We start from the raw sequence: 23,452 nt of genomic DNA, 5'->3' as shown, positions 1-23,452 counted from the left end.
GTGCAGAAAGTGTGATGCAAACCCTCCCACCCAGGGAACTTACCGTTGCTGGCTCTCAGGCCCAGGTCACCATGCCAGGCAGCACATTTTCAAGCCTCCATGGAGATCCCAGGCATTGTCCATGGAGAACAAAACTGGGTTTAAGCAAAGCCATTTGCTCAGTGAAAATCTATTGGACAAGAGGCAACAGGCACAAACTGGAAGCCAGGAGGTTCCATCTGAACAGGAGGAGAAACTTCTTCAGTGTGAGGATGCTGGAGCCCTGGAGCAGGCTGCCCAGAGAGGTTTTGGAGTCTCCTTCTGTGAAGGCATTCTAAACCTACCTGGACATTGTGATGCTGAGCAAGCTGCTGTGGATGCCTCTGCTTGAGCAGGGGGGCTGGACTGGATGATCTCCAGAGGTCCCTTCTAACCACACCTGGGATTCTGTGAAACCCATCTAGGAAGGCCATAATGTGCTGTTTTCCCCAAAGGATGAAACCTGTCTCTGGGAGATTTAATTCTGAATCCTGCCCGAACCTGCTTGGAGGTTGCAAATGCTGGAAGAAAACAACCTGGCTGACAAAACACAGGCAGGAAGGCCAAAGGTGTTTATTTGGTCACTGCAGATGACCACAGACCTGCCACTTACATGGTCTGAAGTGGCTGAGCTGCCACAGACCCAAAGTAATTATTTGAGTTGGAGAAGATGTTAACTCACCCCGAACACCACGGCAGGCTCCTTCAGGGCCTGTCAGCGACCCGCTGCGAGCAGCACATCCCTGCCCTGCACACCCAGAGCTGCTCTCAGCAGAGAAATGATGGAGCAGGAGGTGTCTGCAGCTTCAGCCACCAAAGGAAGAGAAAGAGGAATGCCAAATATTCACCTTCTCTGAATACACAAGACCAAATAAGGCCCAGATGCCAGGAGAGTAAACACCAGGCTGATCTACCAAGTTTGGGCGAATGGGATTCAGAGTTCCCCAATGCTCTGGATTTTGCCTTGCAGGAGAAATGGAACAAATCTGTGCATGCTTCTTACCTGGTGTCCATCCATCTCTGTCAGCCCCAAATGCTTGTTTGTGAGGGCTGCAGACAGGAGAGGTCCAGCCACCAGACAAAACCATGAATAGTTTCATGGAGCAGAGAAGCGAGCCATGAAAAAATCCAAAATGAGCCCCAAAAAGGGATGGAATTGCTGTTGGGTGTCAGGCCTTGATGGTCTCAGGGTTTGAAAATGTGGTTACACAAAGGATGACAGACACCTTGGAGAGGCTGAGGGAACCGGGTTTGTTCAGCTTTCAGAAGAGAAGGCTTAGGGGAGACCTTATCGCCACGGACCAGTACATAAAGGGTGGCCACCAGGAGGATGGAGACTCCCTTTGTACAAGGAGTCCCATGGGGAAGGTAAGAGGTGATGGGGACAAGTTACTGCTGGGGAGATTCCCACTGGACTCCAGAACAAAATGTTTCCCCACATGAACATTTGGACACAGGAGTCATCTCCCAAGGGAAGTGGTGGATTCCCCTAGACTGGAGAGTTTTAAGGCTGAGCTTGACAGGGTGCTGGGCCAGCGCATTTCAACTCTCCTGTTACCTAGGCAGGTTGGACCAGATGATCCTTGGGGTCCGTTTCAACCTGGCATTCTGTGTCACACCCATGGAAAAGCAATGAAATTCCCACAGGTAATTGGTGCTTGCAATCAATTACCAGGTTCAGTAAAGCATCAGAACTAAAGCAAACATCACTTGGGGGCAGCAATTGCTACATAAGTGACATTTATTCAGGTTCTGCTCTATTTACAGGTTTGACATAGTAAAACTCGGCAGCGAGTTCCCACTTGGCAGAAAGCACAGAAGTGCACAGGAAATCTACATTTATTACATGGCATGGTCTCTGCTAACACAAATTAGAAAAGCCAGAAGTACAGGTATGGGAGGAGCTGTCTCAAAAGTCCCAAGCCAAAGACAAAAAAGAAAAGAAAAGCAGAGGGGAAAAAAGGCCTTTTCCTGCAAGGGAATTCTTTAGACAAAGTTGCAAGGTGATGGAAAGAAATTCTTTATAGTGAGGGTGGTGAGACACTGCAACAGGTTGCCTTGGGAGGGTGTGGATGCTCCCTCCCCAGAGGTGTCCAAGGCCAGGGTGGATGAGGCCTTGAGCAACCTGGGCTAGCTGAAGGTGTCCCTGCCCATGGCAGTGGGGTTGACACTGGGTATCTTTAAGGTCCCTTCCAATCCAACCCATTTGATGAATCTTTTGTTTTTACATGCCCAATGTGTGCTGTGAAGAGCCCAAGAGAGTCCAAAAAAGTGGGTAGTACAAAAGGATCCTACAACACTGAGAAGATAACTATTAAAAACCGAATACTTTGTGCCACCTTCAGAAGAATCCTCTCTCAAGTGCCACCTCAGGATTCTGCACAGAGCCAGCCTCTCCTCTCGGCCACAGCCAGCAGAGGTGCTGTCGGGCTGAAGGAGTGGGAAGATGTGAGCACAGCAACGGCATCACTTCAGCTTCTGAGGTCATCCCCTGGGCCCTCAGCACTGCACAGAGCCCCTGGTGAGGAAATAAAAGCAAAGCCTGGCCCCTGCTGGCTCCAGGGACAGGGCTCAGGCTACCAAACCACTACAGAAACTATCGACACACAGCAACAGCTTTGTCACACATCAGCCACTAAGTGATTCAATGATTACAGAGGTCTGCAGTCATTAGTAAAATTTTACACCTAGAAACCAATAGAAAGAAATGCTTCTCCTGGCTTGGTTTTGGTTTTGTTTTCTTTTTAACAGTACTTTTATTTCTTTATTCGTTTTAAAGCAGGTTGATTATTTTTGCTTCTGCTCCAGAGGATTGATTCACTTCCTGCAGGTGTCCTCTTGCTTCTTGAAGGAGAATTTGCTAAGGCAGGAAGACATTTGCCAGAAAACAGCTGTTGGAGAAGGATATTGAACATTGAAACTATAGTTAGATGGTTATTTGGGAGAATAAAAGGATGTTGTTCACACAGACAGCAGGATGTCTACAGCTCCTGAAGCACCTCAGCACACAATGACCTGACCCTCGCAAGCACTCAGGGAGTTCTGGGGATTTTACAGCTCTGAGGAGTTAAAATTATTTAGGGGGGAGCAGACAATGGAGACAACAGCACAAAAGCACACTGGGGTGGGAAATGACACTGGGTTCACACTGCCACAACAAGGCTGGACTAGACTTTAGTTGCTGTATCCATCCTGAGTTCAGATCTGAGACTGAGTTTTGGATCTCAGTTTGGCTCTGAGTTTTGGATCTTACCATTCAGTGCATTGGTATGAGAGAGGCAGAGATAGCAGCTGTCACCAGTTGTCTGCTCCAGCCATGCTGTCCAGAACCATTTAAACCAGTTAAATCCAACACAAACCACTCACACTTGTACAGCTGATGGATTCTGCCAAGGGACAACATCCCTCACACACAGACTGAACAGCAAACACCAAGCCTTCCATTAGATTCACTGCACCACTTCTTTTCTCTATGCACCAATTATTCCTCCCCTCCTCACCCTCTAACCATCATCCCCGCTCTGCAAGGAAAACATTCAGCTCCTGGGCCTGCTCTTAAGAACAGGAACACACTAAAAAGCCACATTTTCTTGGGCTTCCCTACCCAGGAGTCAGGATTTCTTTTCAGGGGAATTGTAATACTGTAATACTAATATTGAAGGTGTGATATGGAAGGTGCAATGTCAAGGCTGCAATCTGGAAGGTGCAATGTCAAGGCTGCAATCTGGAAGGTGCAATACTGAAGGTGCAGTCTGGAAGGTGCAATACTGAAGGTGCAATCTGGAAGGTGCAATGTCAAGGCTGCAATCTGGAAGGTGCAATGTCAAGGCTGCAATCTGGAAGGTGCAATACTGAAGGTGCAGTCTGGAAGGTGCACTGTCAAGGCTGCAATCTGGAAGGTGCAATACTGAAGGTGCAATATGGAAGGTGCAATACTGAAGGTGCAATCTGGAAGGTGCACAGTCAAGGCTGCAATCTGGAAGGTGCAAAGTCAAGGCTGCAATCTGGAAGGTGCAAAGTCAAGGCTGCAATCTGGAAGGTGCAAAGTCAAGGCTGCAATCTGGAAGGTGCAAAGTCAAGGCTGCAATCTGGAAGGTGCAAAGTCAGGGCTGCAATCTGGAAGGTGCAAAGTCAAGGCTGCAATCTGGAAGGTGCAAAGTCAAGGCTGCAATCTGGAAGGTGCAAAGTCAAGGCTGCAATCTGGAAGGTGCAAAGTCAAGGCTGCAATCTGGAAGGTGCAAAGTCAAGGCTGCAATCTGGAAGGTGCAAAGTCAAGGCTGCAATCTGGAAGGTGCAAAGTCAAGGCTGCAATCTGGAAGGTGCAGTCTGGAAGGTGCAATATTTAGCAATTATTCTCAACAGACCTAGAAGAGAGAGTGCTTTTGGAAGCTCTAAAGTGGTCCATAAGTAAATAAATAACTATTGAAACCCCTCTGCATCTTCTCAAGCAAGGAGTCAAACACGCTCTCTGCCATTGCCATTTCAAATTCCAAACACAGGAAAAGCCCTGTGCCACAAGAAACCACCCAGTTTCTGCTCTAAGGGAAAAAACTGAGCTGGAGTAAAGCAGAATGTAAAGAAAATTGCTCAGTGAGAGCAAACTCCAGCTGCTGGAGCTGAGGCTTCACGCTACGTGACCATCCAAGCAGGGGAAATAAAGGCTCTGGTGACTCAGCAGGAATATGAGAGGATATTGCATATCCTGGAAGAGGCCATAAACCACAACTTGGTTAAACAGAAGTGAAACACTTCAATAAATGGACTGAACTATTTTTACACCTGATCACCAGTGGAAAACTCGAGCTGGAGAAGGCTGCACAATGCCTGTTTTGTGTGGCATGTTCTCACTGCAGACTGGAAAGGAAGCAGAAACCTGACTCAATTTGCTGTTCCTAATGAAAGGAAAGTGCACTGGGAAAACAAAGCCTCAGTTTGCAAATGTGGGGGATGATGAGAGCGAGAGCAGCCCTGAACAAAAGGACTTGGAGGTGCTGGTGGATGAGAAGCTGGACATGAGCCAGCAATGGGCACTTGCAGCCCAGAAGGCCAGTGGCATCCTGGGCTGCATCAAAAGCAGTGTGGCCAGCAGATGGAGAGAGCTGATTCTGCTGCTCTGCTCTGCTGAGACCTCACCTGTGTCCAGCTATATGGGACTCCCAACACAAGGAGAACATGGAGCTGCTGGAGTGGCTCCAGAGGAGGCCACAAAGATGACGAGAGAGCACAAGCACCTTCCCTATGGAGACAGGCTGGAAGATTTGGGGCTGTTCATCCTGGAGAAGAGAAGCCTCCAGAGAGACCTTAGAGCTACATTTCAGTATCTGAAGGGCACCTACAGGAAGGCTGGGAAGGGACTGTTTAGAAGGGGCTATGGTGATAGGACAAGGGGCAATGGTTTGAAACAGGAGCAGGGCAGATACAGGTTGGACATGAGGAGGAAGCTCTTCACAGTGAGGGGGGTGACACACTGGGATGGGTTGCCCAGAGATGTGATTGAGGCCCTGTCCCTGGAAGCATTCAAGGTCAGACTTGATGTGGCTCTTGGCAGCTTGATCTAGTTGATGTCCCTGCTGACTGCAGGGGGGATGGACAGGATGACCTTTGAGGGTGGTGAGACACTGGAAGAGGTTGCCCAGGAATGTGGTTGAGGCCCCATCCCTGGAGACATTCAAGACAAGACTTGGTGTGGCCCTGGGCAGCCTTGAAGAGTTGGAGGTGTTCCTTGCTGAGTGCAGGGGGGTTGGACAAGATGACCTCGAGGGTCCCGTCCAAACCAACACAATCTGTGATTCTGTGAATTTCAAGCCTAGTGGGGTGGGAGGAGTAGTGTGATTTCCTTCTGTCCCTATCCCAGCTGTGATTGCTTCAAGCCTGTCCTGGGGAAATGCAGTGTTGTGATGATGTTTCTAAAGGGAGCACCAGGCTGCACTCACCATCTGGGAAGCAACCTCTTACAGGATTTCCTTCCCCTCAGGGAGGGACAGTTAAGGCAAGGCCATTATCTGCTGTAAGCAGGAAATGATGCTAGAAAGATTCAGCTACTTAAGGGTCCTTTAATGTCCCATTAAGGCAGCAGCAATGTTGAGGTTCAGCCTTAAAGCAAAAGACTCTAGGCACTGAGGGCTTTTCACAAAGCAAAGGTGTGCAGGAGTTAAGTTTCTTCAGGAACTTGGCAGAAAATTCAAACAGCAGGTAAAATGCAGACAAATTGGTGTGTCTGGGACAGAAGCCAGACACTGGTACAACCTGAAACAACACTGTGTGACCTTTAGTCATCTTTAGGACACACCTTGTTCCAGGCAGATAACTTTTTCTGAGACACACTTCCCAAATCAGTGCAATACCAAGGGGCAGGGATTTTATCCTTACAGTTCAAGCCATGGGATCTAATGAATACACAATTCCTGAAAGGAAAACTCAGGCAGAAATATCAAGTGTTCCTCTGCTCCCCACCACTCTCTAGACACAGGAGTTGTGTATGGGACAGCAAGAAACAGATTTCCTAATGCCCTGTGTCTCAAATCTTTCAAGCAACAGAAGTGCAGCCCCAAAGAGTCACAAAGCAGAGCTCAAACCAAACGGGAACACATTGAGGAAAGCAAAACATTTACCTTTAGTAAATAAAGAGAACTCTGGTTCTGGGGAGAGTGGAGAAAGTATCTGGCATCTTCCTAACCTTTGCATAATTAATAAATCCTCTGAGAAACAGCAGAAAACCTGGAAGAAAGACATTGGTGCAGTTAATACAGAGGCTGCTGCTTCAGCTGGAGAGGGAGCAGAGCAACCCACTGCTACCAGTATGGAGGGGCCTAAGTCAGTGGGCTGCTGATTACATACAAGATTTCCTTTGTATCAATGGCAGTCACTGAACTTTTGACTCCAAATAACATCCAGTCACTCCCAAGGGAGGAAAAAGGAAAGGGGAAAACGGGGGAAACAGGAAGGAATAAGGGGGGAAAGAAAGGAGGAGAAAAGTAAGGGAATGGGGGAAGGGGAAAGGGATTGCAAATCCATCCTTGCATGTAGGATGTAAGAACAGATCTAATTTATGATGAAGACAAGCATTGCTCTCTTCTTTACTTCTGTTGTCATTTCTTGGTGGCAGCATCCAGAAGGATGGGGTTAATGTGTGCCTTTACAAACTAGAAGGCATTCAGTGAGAGGAGCAGTACTATGAGGGCTCCCTTTCAGCTTTACACCTCTATGTACACATTTTAACAGCCAACAAAGCCATGCTCACAAAGGCCCTGATTGCATTTGACAGTTTTTCAGCATGCTCTGGCTGTCCCCACCCCGAGCAGACACTCACCTAGTACGAGGAAGACCCACCAAAGCCAATACTGGCCATCAAAGTAACCAGGAAAATAGGTGGAGAACTGTGAAAAAAATAAAGAACCAAGCCAAAAAGATGCAAGTTAGAACACATGGAAGTTTCTAAACTCAACTCTATTCTCACCAATTCCAGCAGCAAGTTTCATGCAAGGCTTTTCTCCACACACCAGATCAACTCTACTCAAGGATGATGGAACAGCTCCAACACCCAGCCATAAACTCTTCAATCATTGCAGCACGAAGACTCCACTGGGCAAATACTCCTAATTTTCCCTCACATTTTTTGATGCTGATAAACCAGAGGTGCAGTTTCTCGAAAGGGGAGACCAGGTCTGCAGCAGGTTTGCAAGGCTGGACAGTAGAGCAAGCAAAAGTACTGCTGAAAAACAAATTCCAGCTCTGAAATCCCAAATCTGTGGAACCTGCTGACAAGATTTTTCTTCTGGGCAAAATCACTGCCTATTGGATGAAAAGCTGCAGCACTATCAGAGCACTGAAGGTCACTGTGTCAGTGCCTCAACTACCCCCAGAGAGATGGCTGAGGCCCCATCCCTGCAGATATTCAAGGTCAGGCTCAGTAAGGTTGTGAGCAACCTGATCTAGTGGAGGATGTCCCTGCTGACTACAGGGGTGTTGGACTAGATGGCCTTTGGAGGTCCCTTCCAACCCAAACCATTCTATGATTCTAAAGACAGACTAATTTTTTGTTTGTTTATTTTCATTATACCCAAGTTTAAAAATCTAATTAAAGATCAATTTATTACCAAAGTTCAACTCAAATCCACAGATAAGTTCACCTGTTTCTGTCACAGCTCTTAATCCAGCAAATAGATTTTAAGACCATTGATGAAGACCCTCAAAACCTTCATTTCCTACAGGCATTACAAATACTTACAAAGGGCAGCTCCTAGCCCCCTCAGAAAAGATCAGGTACAAAGTGACAGCCCTAACACTGCAGCTCTTTACTTCTGCTTATGAGATGTTTTTTTGCTTGACATTCAAGATTTGGCCTGGGATGGCTGCACACCATTTCCACAGACACTTTCTTCTCATGGGCTCCAGTTTGTCTGCTATTTCCTCACAGTCCCTCAAGAAAACAAGTTTGACTTTTTTTCCCCCCATTCCTTCCAGAACCAACACATCTATAGAAGTACTTTTCTTTTGTTCCAGAAAGGTTTCCCCAAGTTTTATAAACACTCCATCAGACTTCCTTGCCTCTGCAGGTCTCTCTAGCTGAGGCCTATCTGTACACAGAGGCTCCCATTCTGAGTAGTCATCCCCTGCCCCTCCCTGTGGCAGCAGTGGTATCTGGTGGAAAGGGAACTGCCTGGATATGCCCAGAGTTTATAGGGCAATAAAAGAAAGCAGAAATTGGTGCTTCCTGCTGATCCCCTCCCGTGTGTGCCTCAGGGATGTTGCACCAGAGGGCACCAGTGGGCTTCTCCCATCCCTGTCACAAAGCAGTGGCTACCTCTTCTTCCTCCAGCAAAAAGCAAACCTCACACTTCCTACTTCTTTTAAATCCTTGTCTTCTCATCAGAGAATGAATTTCTCAGAGGAGCACCTGAGAAGCATCATACTGGGGAGAGACACCTCTGAGCTGGCTTTATCTGGCTAAATGTTTTACAAACATCTGATCATTGCTGCTGTTCAACACACACAACACATCAGTTCCCTCACAGGGCTGTGCTCCAAACCCCTCCCCAGCTTCGTTGCCCTTCTCTGGACACGTTCCAGCAAGTCAGCATCTTTCCTAAACTGAGGGGCCCAGAACTGGACACAGGACTCAAGGTGTGGCCTAACCAGTGCTGAGTACAGGGACACAACGACCTCCCTGCTCAGGCTGGCCACACTGTTCCTGATCCAGGCCAGGATGCCATTGGCCTTCTTGGCCACCTGAGCACACTGCTGGCCCATGTTCAGCCTACTATCAACCAGTACCCCCAAGAGTAAGGGGCTCAATATCCATTGTGTTCCTAAAAGCTGAACTGGTAACTAACTTCAGTCTAAGTGAGATAAAAAGCTAAGGAAAGAAAATCCCAGTATCATTGTCTAGGTAGGTTTGAAACTGCAGCAGGGTAGATTTAAGTTGGACATCAGGAGGAAGTCCTTCACAGGTGGTGAGATACTGGAACAGGTTGCCCTGGGATGTGGTGGAGGCCCCATCCCTGGAGACATGGCGCTGGGCAGCCCGATCTAGGTGGTGTCCCTGTTGACTGCAGGGGGGCTGAACAAGATGACCTTTGGAGGTCCCTTCCAACCTGATGCAATCTGTGAATCTGAGTTTTAGCATGACATGACTTACCCTGACAATAAGGATCCACTTAATAAGAGACAGACCAAAGCCAGAGATGGCCCCATATCGTCCTGCAGCTGAAGTAGTCAGACAGAAAGACAGGAAAAATCCAATCCAGTTGAAGAGGAATGCCACTGGGAAAGGAGGAGAAAAATAGCAGCTCAAGTCCTCTTTATATCCATAGCAAAATAAGCAAACCCCCCTTACACACAGGTTATTTTCACAGGTGAGAAAATAAATTCCAGTTAGGTCTGGGATAGTCTTCACAGTTTGAAAGGATTGAGCTCCAACTACTGCAGGCTATGGTGGTGGGAATTCAAACCAGCTTTCTAACAGGGGATAGGGAAGAAAGAACTTGGGGAAGGGTGTTGGGTTTAGAAAGTGGTGTCAGCTCTAGGGGAGTTGATGCCTGGGAAAAAATCACATTCCAGCAGGTACTTACTGAAGAAAGTCAGCATGAAGATGCCATCGTTTCCTATCCTCAGCTGGTCAGTGTCATCAAAGTCATCCCGGGTCACAAAGTCATCATCCTGAAACCCAAAGGGAGACAAGGCTTGGGTGGACTCAAATCAGGCCTGTCCACACAAAATCCCAGCTCTGCATGTGACCAGCAAATTGAACAGCCCTCAGAAAAAAACACAGTGTACAATGGAGGGAATCAAAATGCTTCATTTACATTGAAATGTAAGGTCCCTCTCTGCTCTGACCTGGTGAAGCCAGAGCTGCAGTACTAGGTCCAGTTCTGGACTCCCCAGTTCAAGAGACAGGGAAGTACTGGAGAGAGTCTAGTGGAGGCTACAAAGCTGCTGAAGGGCCTGGAGCATCTCCGTGAGGAGGAAAGGCTGAGAGCCTGGAGAAGAGCAGCCTGAGATGGGATCTGCTCAATGCTCAGCAAGAGCATTGAGAACCTGTGGGGGGCAGCAGGATGGGGACAGACTCTTCTCAGTGATACCCAGGGACAGGACAAGGGGCAACAGGCACAAACTGGAACCCAGGAGGTTCCATCTGAAGAGGAGAAAATTCTTTGGTGTGAGGGTGCTGGAGCCCTGGAGCAGGCTGCCCAGAGAGGTTGTGGAGTCTCCTTGTCTGGAGAGATTCCAACCCCACCTGGCCATTGCAATCCTGGGCAAGCTGCTTCGGTGCCCCTGCTTTAGCAGGGGGGTTGGACCAGATGATCTCCAGAGGTCCCTTTCTATTCCACCATGCTGGGATTCTGGCATTTAAGACAAGTTCTCCACGGGACAGAGAGGTGAAATCCTAAATTCTGTAAGGTTGTGAATGTAAGCAGGAAAAATTGCAGCTTCTCATGCTGAGATGATGCAGAGCATGAAGCATTATGTAGATAATATGAAATATTTCTACAACAGTGAAGAGCCAGCATGTTCTTTTTTTTCACTGTAAAGCATTCCCTTACTCATCAGAAAAACGAAATTTAGCAAGGAATTTGGCCTGTATGAGGAAGTACAATGAACAGTGGGTATCTAATGCTGGAGGAAGGGACTGATGATGTTGGGGAAAAAAGGCAACAATAAATAAATCTGACAGAATTATTTTATCATCCTTGTCTCAGCTACAGTGACCTCTCAAAGTCAACTGAGTAAGCAGCAGGAGTATCAAGGTTAGGTATGGGAGGTGGCATAAGAATTAATCCCAAATCTTTTTAAAATAGCCCAAACAGCAGTGGCAGGGCACATGGCCACAGAGCAGTGCCCCTGTCAGCCTGCCAGACTTATCTGCACAGCATATACTGGCACTACTGAGATGCCTCTGGCATCACCAGAGCTGTCCAGAGGAAAAGTACAGAACAAAAACTAGCCCCAGAACTCTTGGGAGTGTGCAGTATCTCCATCCCAGCTGAAAAATAAGAAAGGTTAAAAAGAAAAAGAAGTCATGGCACTGATGGGCAAGACTTTAAGAAGAAATGTGAAGGACAGGGGGGCAGCTGAGTCAACTCACCCTTCCAGGAACCAAGGGAATCGTGGCCTCAGCCTTGGTTCTCTCTGCCTCATCGTAACTCGGCAGCGTTGTGGCCACGTTGTAAGATGGAGGCTTAGGAAATGCTGACTCATCCTTGTAGTCAAAATAAGCTGGAAAAAACAAAAAAGTTGCAGAGAAGGTAACTTGGCAGCTCCTGAACATCACCATAGAATCACAGAATGGGTTGGGTTGGAAGGGATCTCTAATTCAACCCCACAGCAGCCAGCAACCCTGTCCATCCTGACCTTGAGTATCTCCAGGGATGGGGCCTCAGCTACCTCCCTGGGCAACCTGTTGCAGTGTTCCAGCAGCCTGGTGGTAAAGAACTTGTTCCTAACATACAAGCTAAATCTCCTTTTCTCTCATTTCAAACCATTGCCTCTTGTTCTATCACGGCAGGCCTTTGTAAACAGTCCCTTTGCAGCCTTCTTGTAGGCCCCCTTCAGGTACTGGAGCCTTCTCCAGGCTGAACAACCCCAGCTCCCTCAGCCTGTCCTCGTAGGAGAGGTGCTCACTTCATGGTCCTCCATGACCACATGACCTCAAAACATCCCAACACCCCAAAGTGCTGCAGCTTGTCCCTTCTGTCCCCTCCCCACCCCTCCAGCTTCTTGTCATCCCAAAACAGAAAGTGAAAGCCAAGGGACTATCTTATCTAACAAAGTAAGGCACAAAGAAGTGCTTTACCACAGCTGCCTGGGCTTATTTTTGAACCCATGACACACGCTGTGCCCCTCCTGACTCCCACACACAGAAATGGTCAGATTGTCAAGCCCAAGTGCTTTCAGTGAGTCAAAGAACCATCATTGCAAGCTCTGGTAGGCTACTGGTGACCAAACCCCGCCTTGGTCCTTGCTTGATCTTCTCTAGGTGATCCTGCCTTGGCAGGGAGGTTGGACTGGATGGTCTCCAGAGGTCCCATCCAACCCCTACCATTCTGTGATTGACTGTGAAGTCTCTGAAGAGGAAAAAAAGAAAAAAGGAAGCTTTCCCTAAGGCAGAATACTCTGACAGAACACAAACTAACTGCCAGTGGTGCCACCCCGGTGTGATGCTTCAGCAGAAGGTTAATCCTCATGAACTGCACCCTGCAGAAAGAGGGAATTGTTTTTAATCCCTCTTAAGTAACAAATCCTGTTGGGAAGGAGCACAGCATCATCCAAGTGCCAAAGAATGAGATGGGAACTCACAGCACTTTAACTGTCTTCAATCTACCAAGAACACTCTGGGATGTAACCTGACCACCACTTGATGGGGATGACATCAGATGAAGGCAGCCAAAATGCATCTTCTAAACCACAAGTAACCATGGTCTCCCTGGATCAATCCTGATGCTCTGCAACCGTGGGAAGGATGCTGCTATGCCATCCATCAATGAGATTTAGGGAGGTAAGGAAGAACAAGGGAGCACCCCAAGCTATCTCCCTCCAGCTCCTTTTACCTGTGCTGTCGGCAGAGATGCTGCTGTAAGGCGGAGGAGCATCGTTCACCACCGGCGAGGTCTCGCCCGGCTCCTCTTCATTCTGCAGCTGAACACACCAACCACAAACAACAGAGGTTAGAAGACTCCTCAACTTCTACCAAATCACCCCTGGAGCGTTAATTGCCCGTGGCAGACTGGTTGCCCAGGGAGGTGGTGGAGCCACCGTCCCTGGAGGTGTCCAAGGAACTTGTGGACGTGGCACTTTGGGCTGTGGTTTAATGGCCGTGGTGGTGTTGGGTCGATGGTTGGGCTTGATGATCTTAGAAGTCTCTTCCAACCCAAACAATTCTACAATTTTGAGAATGCTCCCCAGCACCATGGGGCAAATGAGCAGCTGCCCTGCTCTACACCAAAGAGCTCTGCCTGGAAATGATCAATGTTCCATCTCAGGTCCATGGAATGGGTTGGGTTGGAAGGGACCTTCAAGATCATCCAGTTCCAGCCTCCTGGCACAGGCAGGGTCACCTCCCACTACACCAGGCTGCTCAAGATCCCATCCATCCTGGCCTTGGACACCTCCAGGGAGGGGGCATCCACAACCTCCCTGGGCAACCTGTTCCAGTGTTTCACCACCCTCACTGTGAAGAATTTATTCCTAATCTCCAGTCTAAATCTCCCCACTTCCAGCTCAAAGCCACTGACCCTCATTCTGTCACTATAAGCCTTGTAAAAAGTCCTCCCCTGGCTTTCTTGCAGGCCTCTTCCAGGTACTGGTCTTCTCACACACCTGGACTTCAGCAAGGCACAGCACAAACCTTCCCAGTATCTTTCCACTGCCCTGGCACTTCCTCAGCCTCCTCAGCTCACATGGCTTAGCTGCATCTGGTTTAGTTGAGGAAATAGCAGGAGATACCCTGTAAAAGCCTCCAGTGCTGCCTGCAGCTTTGCCAAGGAAGGCTTTTTTCATGGATATGTTACATAAGGATCCATATAAATCCGAATCTTGCCATTTCCCTTCAACCTTTCACACTGTGTGACTGAGGAGGAGTTGATTTTGTGCACCGTGCTTCCCACAGGCTCTGTATAAATAACCACCCAGCTTCTGCAACCCACAGGGTCCTGTCATGGAGCAGCTACGTGGACACAGGCTCTGCTCAGACAGGCAAGACCAGGCCACAAGTGTTCCCAGCAGAATGCACCAGAAAGGGATTTACCAATCAGCTCTCTTCTTCCCATTTCTCATCATCAACAAAAACTTGAGTTTTGATGCAGAAACACAACTCATCTCAAAGAACAAAAAAATAGCACCTTGGGACTGAACTCCATGCCTGAACAGAGAGGCAGAACCTGGGTTTGGAACCACAGAATCACAGAACAGTTTGAGTTGGAAAGGACCTTAAAGGTCATCTAGTTCCAACACCCTGCAATGGGCAGGGACACCCTCCACTAGCCCAGGTTGCTCATGGCCCTGTCCAGCCTGGCTTTGAACACTTACAGAGCTGGAGCCTGCACAACTCCTCTGGAGTTGGACTAAATGACCTTTCAAGGTCCCTTCCAAGCCGGACCAATCTGCAATTCTATGATTCCATACTCCAATAGCAGCCTCCATTCTCTACCCAGGAAGGAGAAACTTCTTTGGTGAGACGGTGCTGGAGCCCTGGAGCAGGCTGCCCAGAGAGGTTGTGGAGTCTCCTTCTCTGGACATTCCAAACCCTCCAGGCCATTGTGATCCTGGGCAAGCTGCTGTGGGTGCCCCTGCTTTAGCATCAGAGTTGGGCTGGGTGATCTCCAGAGGTCCCTCCCAACTCTACCATGCTGGGATGCTGTGTATTCTCAGAAAATGCTCCACCAGGGTTACTTTCAGTGTATCCAGGACAATTCAATCCCTCAGCCCTTTCTTGCTTCAGCCTATTGGACTTGATGATCTCTGAGGTCTTTTCCAACTTTATTGATTCTGATTCTATGCAGGACCCGGTCTGTTAACAAAGGAGGTCAGGCTCTGATACAGGAGGCACTCTCTGGATAAGACATTCACAGCATTACTTGCTCTCCTGGAGAGGGGGTGGCAGGAACTAAAACTCTCCTGGTTATACAAAAAAAGAGACATACACAACCTTCTGAAGTCTTCTGATTGTTTACAGTGAGGATGGTGAAACACTGGAACAGGTTGCCCAGGGAGGTTGTGGATGCCCCCTCCCTGGAGGTGTCCAAGGCCAGGACGGATGGGGCCTTGAGCAACCTGGGCTGGTGGGAGGTGTCCCTGCCTGTGCCAGGAGGCTGGAACTGGATGATCTTGAAGGTCCCTTCCAACCCAAACCATTCTGTGAATCTATGAATATTCTTGCCACACTGTTGTGTAGGAGAAAGAAGCTGAACTTGCTGCTGGCTGCAAAGCATCGCAATTCAGGTAAGAAGCCCCAAAAAGCAGCTCCTTTTCCAAGCTGAGCTGCAGGCTGTGGAAGGTGTGCGGCCACAGAAAACAGATTTTTCTTCTAATGGACAGGTACACAAATGCCTTCCAGCCTTTGTAATGAGCCCAGGCAGCTAAAACTCAACTAAGTGCTTATTAGCAGAGCAGGAAGGCTTCATGTGACAGGAAGAGTGAGTCACCAGGCCCCACAGGGCCAGAGCTCTCCCCTTCTGTTCCACCTGCCCTGCACAGCACCAGGCACACACCGCACACGGAGGCTGCACTGCTTGGGACTCTGGGCAATTCCACCTTGGGGCTCTGCCAGGGGCCTTCAGAACCTCTAGAAGTTGATTAAAAGAGTGTTTAGTTCCAGTCTGTTTTGCTGAGGCCTTGGGGTGCTCTGTCTTGGAGTCACTGATGGATTTGAGCTTTTAAATCATGCTGACTCTTGTACCTGCAGCACTGAGAAATAAGACAGTGACACAGTATTACAACAAATGTTTGGTGTGCTTTAGTCACCAAAAAGCTGCCTGGCAGAGCTAAGTAAAACCCAGGGGCATTGATTTGCTAAAAAACACCCTCAGCAGCTTGGCTCTGAGCAAGACATTGCCTCTACCACTTTCTTCTGTGTGAGACACATAGAATCACAGAATGGCTTAGGCTGGAAGGTACCTTAGAGATCGTCTACTCCAACCTCTCTACAGTGGGAGACCAGGCTGCCCAAGACCTCATCCAACCTGGCCCTGAACACTTCCAGGGAGGAGGCATCCACAACCACTCTGGGCAATCTATTCCAGAGTCTCACCAGCCTCCTACTGAAGAACTTTTTCTTAAGATCCAGTCCAAACCTACTCACCCTCAGCTTAAAATCATTTCCCTTGTCCTGCTGCTAGACACCTTTATGAGAAGTCCCTCTCCAGCCTTCTTGTTGGATTCCTTCAGGTATGAGAAGGCAGCTCTATGGTCCCCCTGAAGTCTTCTCTTCTCTAGGCTGAACAACCTCAGCTCCCTCAGCCTATCCTCACAGCAGAGGAGCTTGTGGCTTTCCCCTGGACTCACTCCAATAGCTCTGTGTCCCTCTTCTGACGGGGACACCACAGCTGGATGCAGTGCTCCAGGTGGGGTCTCACAGGAGCAGAGCAAAGAGGTGGAATCCCCTCTCTTGCTCTGCTGGCCACACTCTACATGCAGCTCAGGACATGGCTGCCTTCTGGGCTGCATGAGTGCACTGCCAGCTCATGGTGAGCTCCTCATGTAAACACAGCATGGCACTGGTGAAGTTCAAAAGGTAGAAACTGTTTTCAAGTGCTTCCATGTACACTTTGCAAGAAGCATTTCCACCAAAGACAGTTGTTCATTCTTCCAAATTTTCCTAACTTGGCACAGTTTTGGATCTTTTTAATTTCCCTTTGCCCTAAACCCTTAGGCTGCATGCAAATATTCTTCACACTACATCAGGGCTTCTACAAGCTTCACCTAAGCAATTTACCATCACAAGCAGGTATTAACTCAGCCATGGCTCATCACTGTTGAGTGTGTTTCAGTTCTTGATGTTCTGGCATGCAAGGCAGAGCTGCACAGAAGCTCCCCAGAGGCACTCTAGGATGAAGATAACCCTCAGCACATCCCATTTTTGCTGTTTCTATGGTTTCTTTGAGGCTCCCAAAGGCAGATGTTTAGGCTCATGACACACTCTGTATTTTTCTAAAGGTGACAGGATTGATTTGTTTATTTAGAAGGATGAAATCATAACCTGTGCAAGGCAAATGCTTAAAGAAACAAATAAAACCCATGTATCACCACTACATTTGAGAGTTCTCCAGCCTGCCCACAAAAAGCTTACACTTCATGTCCATTACAACTCCCCTTGCATTTCTCCTTCCCTATCTCTGGCCTTCTGGAAGCAAATCAATGTTGCTGCCAACTCTGAAGGGAAGAATTATAACTGTTGATTTTAGCTTCCTTTTAAAGAGACCCCGATTTCAAATCCTGCCTTTTGCCCAGGTCTCTATAACTTAATATCAGCTTATTAATCAGCAGGAATAATGATAAGCTAGCAGACAAGTCAACCCACATGCACCAGCCCTCTCCCTGATGAGCAAATAACTGTTTTCTCCCTCCAGCTCACTGAACAGAAGTGAGGGACAGCCCCCAACACCATCTCTGCTCCAGCTACCTGTGCCCAGGCACAGCATGGGGTGGCCTTGCTCCAAGGTGACAGGCTCGGTAGTCACCCTGGGAAGGGACCTTTCAAGGTCATCCAGTCCAATCCCCCTGCAGTCAGCAGGGACAGCTGCAACTGGAGCAGGTTGCTCAGAGCCCCAGACAACCTGATCTGAAACGGTGCCAGGCATGGGGCAGTTCCACCTCTCTGAGCAACCTGGGCCTGAGTCTCACCACCCTCAGTGTCAAACATGTCTGAAATCTCTGATAGTTTCAAACCATCACCCCCTGCCCCCCTGCTCAAAAGTCTGTTCCCAGCTTTCTGATAAGCCCCCTTAAGCACTGAAAGGCCACCAGGTCTCCCTGGAGCCTTCTCTTCCCTAGGCTGCCTGAACAACCCCAACTGTCTCAGCCTGGCCTCACAGCACAGGGCTTGCAGGCCTCCCATCACTGCTGTGGCCTCCTCTGGCCCTGCTCCAACAGGTCCATGTCTCTGCTGTGCTGAGGACTCCAGAGCTGGCCCCAGCACTGCAGGTAGAGGGCTACCTGCAGAGCAGAGTGGCAGAATCCCCTCTCTTTGACACAGTGGGGAACTGAGCCCTGGCCAGCTCTTGGGAGAAACATCCTGAGGTGTCCACCAACCTGAGCTACTCCTCCACTGTAATAAAGGACTGAAAACCCTGCCCCAAAATGCTTTGTTGATTTCCAGTCAGACCATGCAGGGAGCACCCAGCTGCACCCCCAGTGCAGGATGGCAAGGCTGAGGAACCAGCAGGAGCATTCACCAGAAGGGCTCATCTGCACCAAGCCTTCCAGCTTCCAAGGTAAAAACACAACCCAAAATGTATTTTATACCCATCAAAACACCACCTGTGCTCACAAGGACGATATTCTTCACTGACTCACAGCAGTTAATGGCCTGACAACATATAAGTACACCTCAGTCCTGGGAAACAGGCTGAGCTAATTCCCTCACCTCTGTTCAAACTGGGAATTACCTGGTCTGGCTTGGCTGTAAACAACTTAGGCCAGTATCAACCTGTGCCTACAGACCATCCCTAGGTTTGAGTGTTCCAGGGTCTAATACAGAAGTAGCTTTTAATCTTGGATAGAATCATAGCATGGTTTGGGTTGGAAGGGACCTCCAAAGGCCCTCTAGTCCACCCCCCTGCAGTCAGCAGGGACATAGTGCACTAGACCAGGTTGCTCAGAGCCTTGTCCAGCCTGACTTTGAATATCTGCAAGGATGGGGCCACACCTAGCTCCCTGGGCAACCTGTTGCAGTGTTCCAGCACCCTCCTGGCAAAGAATTTGTTCCTAACATCCAATCTACATCTCCTCTTCTCTTATTTCAAGCCATTGCCCCTTGTCCTATCGCTGCAGGCCTTTGTAAACAGTCTCTCTGCAGCCTCTTCAGGCACTGGAAGGTTGCTATTAGGTCTCCCCAGAGCCTTCTCTTCACACACTTTCATCAAAGAGCCTCACTGTAATATTCAGAACAAGATGAACATTTTTTTTCTGGATGCCAAGACATCATAGAAAGAATTCTGGATCTTTGAAGTATTTTTAAATATCACTTTCTTTTTTTCCTGTGAATAAAGAAAGTATCTTCAATGAAAAACAAAAAAATCCCATTGTGGTACCATCAATCAAACTGGGCTATTTTACAGGAGACAGACATGGCTACACCTGGACACTGAGTATCTCCTCTCAGTCCCAATGATGAAGAAACAGAATTCACACCCATACAGAACATCTGCTTCTTGGTTGAGCAACCTGGTTTAGTGGAAGGTGTCCCTGCCCATGGCAGGGGGCTTGAAGTACATGATCTTCAAGGTCCCTTCCAAGCTAAACCATCCTACGCATCTATTACGACTTTCAAAAGGCAAAGCCAAGCCCACACAAAGAGGTACCACTTCTCTTCTGAGCCACTTAACAACCCAAAGGCCTGAGGGGCTGGCTCTTTCATCTGCTTTCCTGATGAGGTTTCAGAGCCCCACTGAATTTCAGTGATGAAAGAGAAGTCACCAAAGAAGCCGAGCTAAGATTCCAGCACAATCTTGATATCCCTGGTTATATTTTATTTAACAGCCTGCATGCAAGGCTCTGCTCTCTGGTTACAGAAGCTACGAGATGATACCAGACTCCTACTGTTTCACTGCCTTTCCCAAAGCCTTTTGAGCCTCAGAGATGGAATTTATATTCATTCTAGGATTGCTTTTTCACACAGAATCCCTGAAACCTTGCAAACTCGCCTGGTGAGAAATGGATGTTTCGGAACAGCACAGTGAGACTTGAATTACCCTGGGCAAAGACTGAGCTGGACACTGGGCAGCTGCAGACAAAGCAGGGATATTTCCAGACCAAAAAAAAAATGCTGTTCAAAGTTTCCCTGGAAATTTCCTTACCATTCTTATCAGCTGCCTGGATCATTAGCAAGCACATCTGCATTCTACTAGCACCTCAGCAAGGAAACAAATAGTGCCACAACTAATTCTAACTGCTGACATGAAAAGGTTTGGTAGATTCTCATCTTTTAGTTTCCATCTGCCCATTTTAGGTGAAAAAAAAAAAGAAAGACAAGCTTAAGGTAAGCACAAGGTGGCAACTGCCACCAGCCTCCCTCTTTTACACTTGGATATTAAACTCTGTGGTCCTTCGTGGATTTAAACTGCAGTCACATTCTATCTTCAGTAATACATTCATAGAATGGTTTAGGTTGGAAAGAGCCTTCAAGATCATCCAGTTCCAACCCCCTGCCATGGACAGGGACACTTCCCACTAGCTCAGGTTGCTCAAGGCCTCATCCAACCTGGCTTTGGACACCTCCAGGGAGGGGGCATCCACAACCTCCCTGAGCAACCTGTTCCAGTGTCTCACCACCCTCTCTCTAAAGAACTTCCTCCTAGTCTCCACTCTTAATCTCCCCTCTTCCAGCTCAAAGCCATTGCCACTCCCCCTGTCACTACAAGCTACTCTCCTGTAGCTCCATTCAGGTACTGGAAGGCTGCTCTAAGGTGTCCCCAGAGCCTTCTCTTCTCCAAGCTGACCAGCCCCAACATTCACAGCCTGTTCCCATAGAGGAGGTTCTCCAGTCCTCTGATCATCTTTGTGGCCTCCTCTGGACCAATTCCAACAATTCCATGTCCTTCTTCTGTTGGGGGTACCAGAACTGGATGTAGCATTACAGATGTGGTCTCACCAGAGCAGAGGGGAAGAAACCCCTCCCTGTCCTGCTGCTCTCACTGCTTTTGATGCAGCCCAGCACACAGCTGCCTTCTGGGATGCCAGTGACTTATTGCTGGTTCATGGTGAGTTTATCATCAACTGACACTCCCAAGTTCTTCTCCTCGAGACCACTCTTGTGCCACTCCTTGCCCAGCCTGGATTTGTGCTTGGGATTGCCCTGACCCACATGTAGAACCTTGCACTTGCCCTTGTTGAACTTCATGAAGCTGGCATGGGCCCACCTCTCCAGCCTGTACAAGTCCCTCTGGATGGAATCCCTTCCCTCCAGTGTGGGCCACACAACTTGGTGTCATATTTCCAGAGTTTGACTGAAAGAAACCCAAACAAATGGAAAAGTCTATTTTTCTCTTATGCTTCCCATAGCCACCTCCCCTTATGAAATGATTCATGATCCATGTAGAGCCTTCAACAAATGAACAGGAAGAAATAGCACTTCAAAAGGAATATGCCTCCATTCTTTAGCACACCCACCATTTTCTAGGTGGGTTTACATTACTCATCTCCATCACACAGATTTGCAAATGCCTCAAGTAAAAAGCATGCCTCAGTTAACACAGTGTAAATAAATCTATTAAAAGCCTGGCTATTTTTTTGCTCCAGAATGGAGGTTAGTTTCTATTCTGAGTGACAGTTCTGCCACTGAACTCACAACCCAGGGGTTAGCTCAAAAGGCTTTAAGCCACCTAATCCTAACAGCATCCCAGTGCAACTTTCCCAAAGGCAGGTCTAAATGACAACAGCACTGCCCAGAACGATGTCACCAGGGCTTGCTGCAGCCTTCCTTCCTCCCAGACGTTCACAGATTGCATCAGGTTGGAAGGGACCCTCAAAGGTCATCCTGTCCATCCCCCCTGCAGTCAGCAGGGACATCAACTAGATCAAGCTGCCAAGAGCCACATCAAGTCTGACCTTGAATGCTTCCAGGGACAGGGCCTCAATCACATCTCTGGGCAACCCATTCCAGTGTGTCACCCCCCTCACTGTGAAGAGCTTCCTCCTCATGTCCAACCTGTATCTGCCCTGCTCCTGTTTCAAACCATTGCCCCTCATCCCATCACCACAGCCCCTTCTAAACAGTCCCTCCCCAGCCTTCCTGTAGGTCCCCTTCAAATATTGAAATGCAGCTCTAAGGTCTCCCTGGAACCTTCTCTTCTCCAGGCTCAAAAGACCCAACTTTCCCATCCTGTCTTCATAGGAGAGGTGCTCCAGCCCTCTGAAGCACCTCTGACATCTCCCCTTTCCATCTCCAACAAGTACAGCCCCATCACAGAGGAGGAACCAAAACCAAAGTTCTACCCTGGTCACACCGTGTGGATCCCAGTCCCCCTGCCCAGCTCCTGCTTGTTGCTCCAGCCACTGCTCCCAAAGAAAAGGGTCTGGGAGAAGCTGAAATTCTTTCTCTGGAGTTTCAGCTTTATTCTCCATGGAGCTGCACTTCCTCAGTGTATCAGACCAAAGTGCCACATCATCCCGAGGCGTCAGCGCAGGCTATTTTTTATCAGATTAGCTAATGCTGGAACAAAGCACAAGGGCCAGAAAGTTGGCTTTAGAGAAGAAATCTGCGGCTGAACACCCTTTAACACTGCAGATACCAGGGAAGGGACTCAGGCTGGGAGCCTGCTGTGAAGGGGGCTGCTGGGGTGCCCCCCCCTGCAGGGCAGCATGGCTGAGGAGCAGGACTGGGGAAGAAGCACACAGGTTTCAAGTTCTGTTATCAGTTTCAGTTGTTTGGGTTCATCTGCAGTAACAATTCATACATTCATGGAATGGTTTGGGTTGGAAGGGACCTTGAGGGACATCTAGTTCCAGCCCCCTGTCATGGGCAGGGACATCTTCCAGCAGCTGAGGTTGCTCAAGGCATCATGCAGCCTGGCCTTGAACACCTCCAGGGAGGGGGCACCCACAACTTCCCTGGGCAACCAGTTCCAGTGTCTCACCACCCTCACTGTAAAGAATTTCTTCCTCATCTGAAGCTTCAATCCATTCCCCCTCACCCCACCACTACAAGCCCTTGTAAAAAGTCCCTCCCCAGCTTCCTTGTGGACCACCTTTTCTTCTCAAAATACACTCAGGGAATCCTACAAACATTTTACACCACAGGAGTATTCACAGCACAGCAGTGCTGCTCCTACACACAGGCTGACACACCAATAACCCTTCCTGGAGCAGGGTTTATGCACCTCTGGCTTGCTTGGATGGTGTCACCTTTAGCTGTGCAGGAACAGCCCAGTTATGTGACAAACCCCACTACCACATTACCCCTCTGAAAAAAAATACATTAGCAGGCTTTGAAGTTTCCCCTTCTCCTCCACTGCCTCACAAGGCAGTAAGTTAAAGATTCAATGAGCTTGTGAGTTTCTACAGGCTACCTCTGTTTGTTGGATCCTGTGTTTAGCTCCAGCCCTTAGCTATCAATTCATTGCAAGTCCTTCCTCGTGGGCACGTGGGCTGTTACTTAATTGTGCACTCATTGACACGATGTCTCAGTGGATGGGAAAAAAACAGGCACACTCAAAGCCAGAAAGCCTCTCCCATCCTCTCATCTCCTCTCTGTCAAAATCCCAACTCTGCATCTTTAGCCTCA

At 48.5% G+C, this 23,452-nt stretch overlaps 1 protein-coding gene across 1 annotated transcript; it reads right to left on the bottom strand.

Annotated features, from left to right (window-relative positions):
- Positions 1–1,733: 1,733 nt before the first annotated feature.
- Positions 1,734–14,655, bottom strand: NDFIP1 (Nedd4 family interacting protein 1). Its single transcript, XM_054168657.1, has 8 exons — positions 14,638–14,655; positions 13,065–13,152; positions 11,603–11,733; positions 10,089–10,176; positions 9,656–9,780; positions 7,328–7,394; positions 6,630–6,735; positions 1,734–2,909 (listed from the first exon to the last, which is right to left on the bottom strand). Exons 1-7 carry the CDS (start codon positions 14,653–14,655, stop codon positions 6,632–6,634), a joined length of 621 nt encoding a protein of 206 aa, XP_054024632.1. The 3' UTR covers positions 1,734–2,909; positions 6,630–6,631.
- Between the last annotated feature and the right edge of the window lie 8,797 nt (positions 14,656–23,452).

The sequence above is a fragment of the Dryobates pubescens genome, chromosome 16 (assembly GCF_014839835.1).
Source record: "Dryobates pubescens isolate bDryPub1 chromosome 16, bDryPub1.pri, whole genome shotgun sequence".
Lineage (NCBI taxonomy): Eukaryota > Metazoa > Chordata > Aves > Piciformes > Picidae > Dryobates > Dryobates pubescens.
This window is presented reverse-complemented; position numbering and strand designations above follow the sequence as displayed.

Bases quoted from the DNA above. Each gene is read 5' to 3' on its own strand.
- NDFIP1 (XM_054168657.1), bottom strand. The intron at 7,395-9,655 runs GTAAGTCATGTC...TTTTTTTCACAG, and splicing joins AGTGGATCCTTATTGTCAGG to TTCTCCACCTATTTTCCTGG. The intron at 6,736-7,327 runs GTGAGTGTCTGC...TCTTTCTTCCAG, and splicing joins GTGGGTCTTCCTCGTACTAG to GTTTTCTGCTGTTTCTCAGA.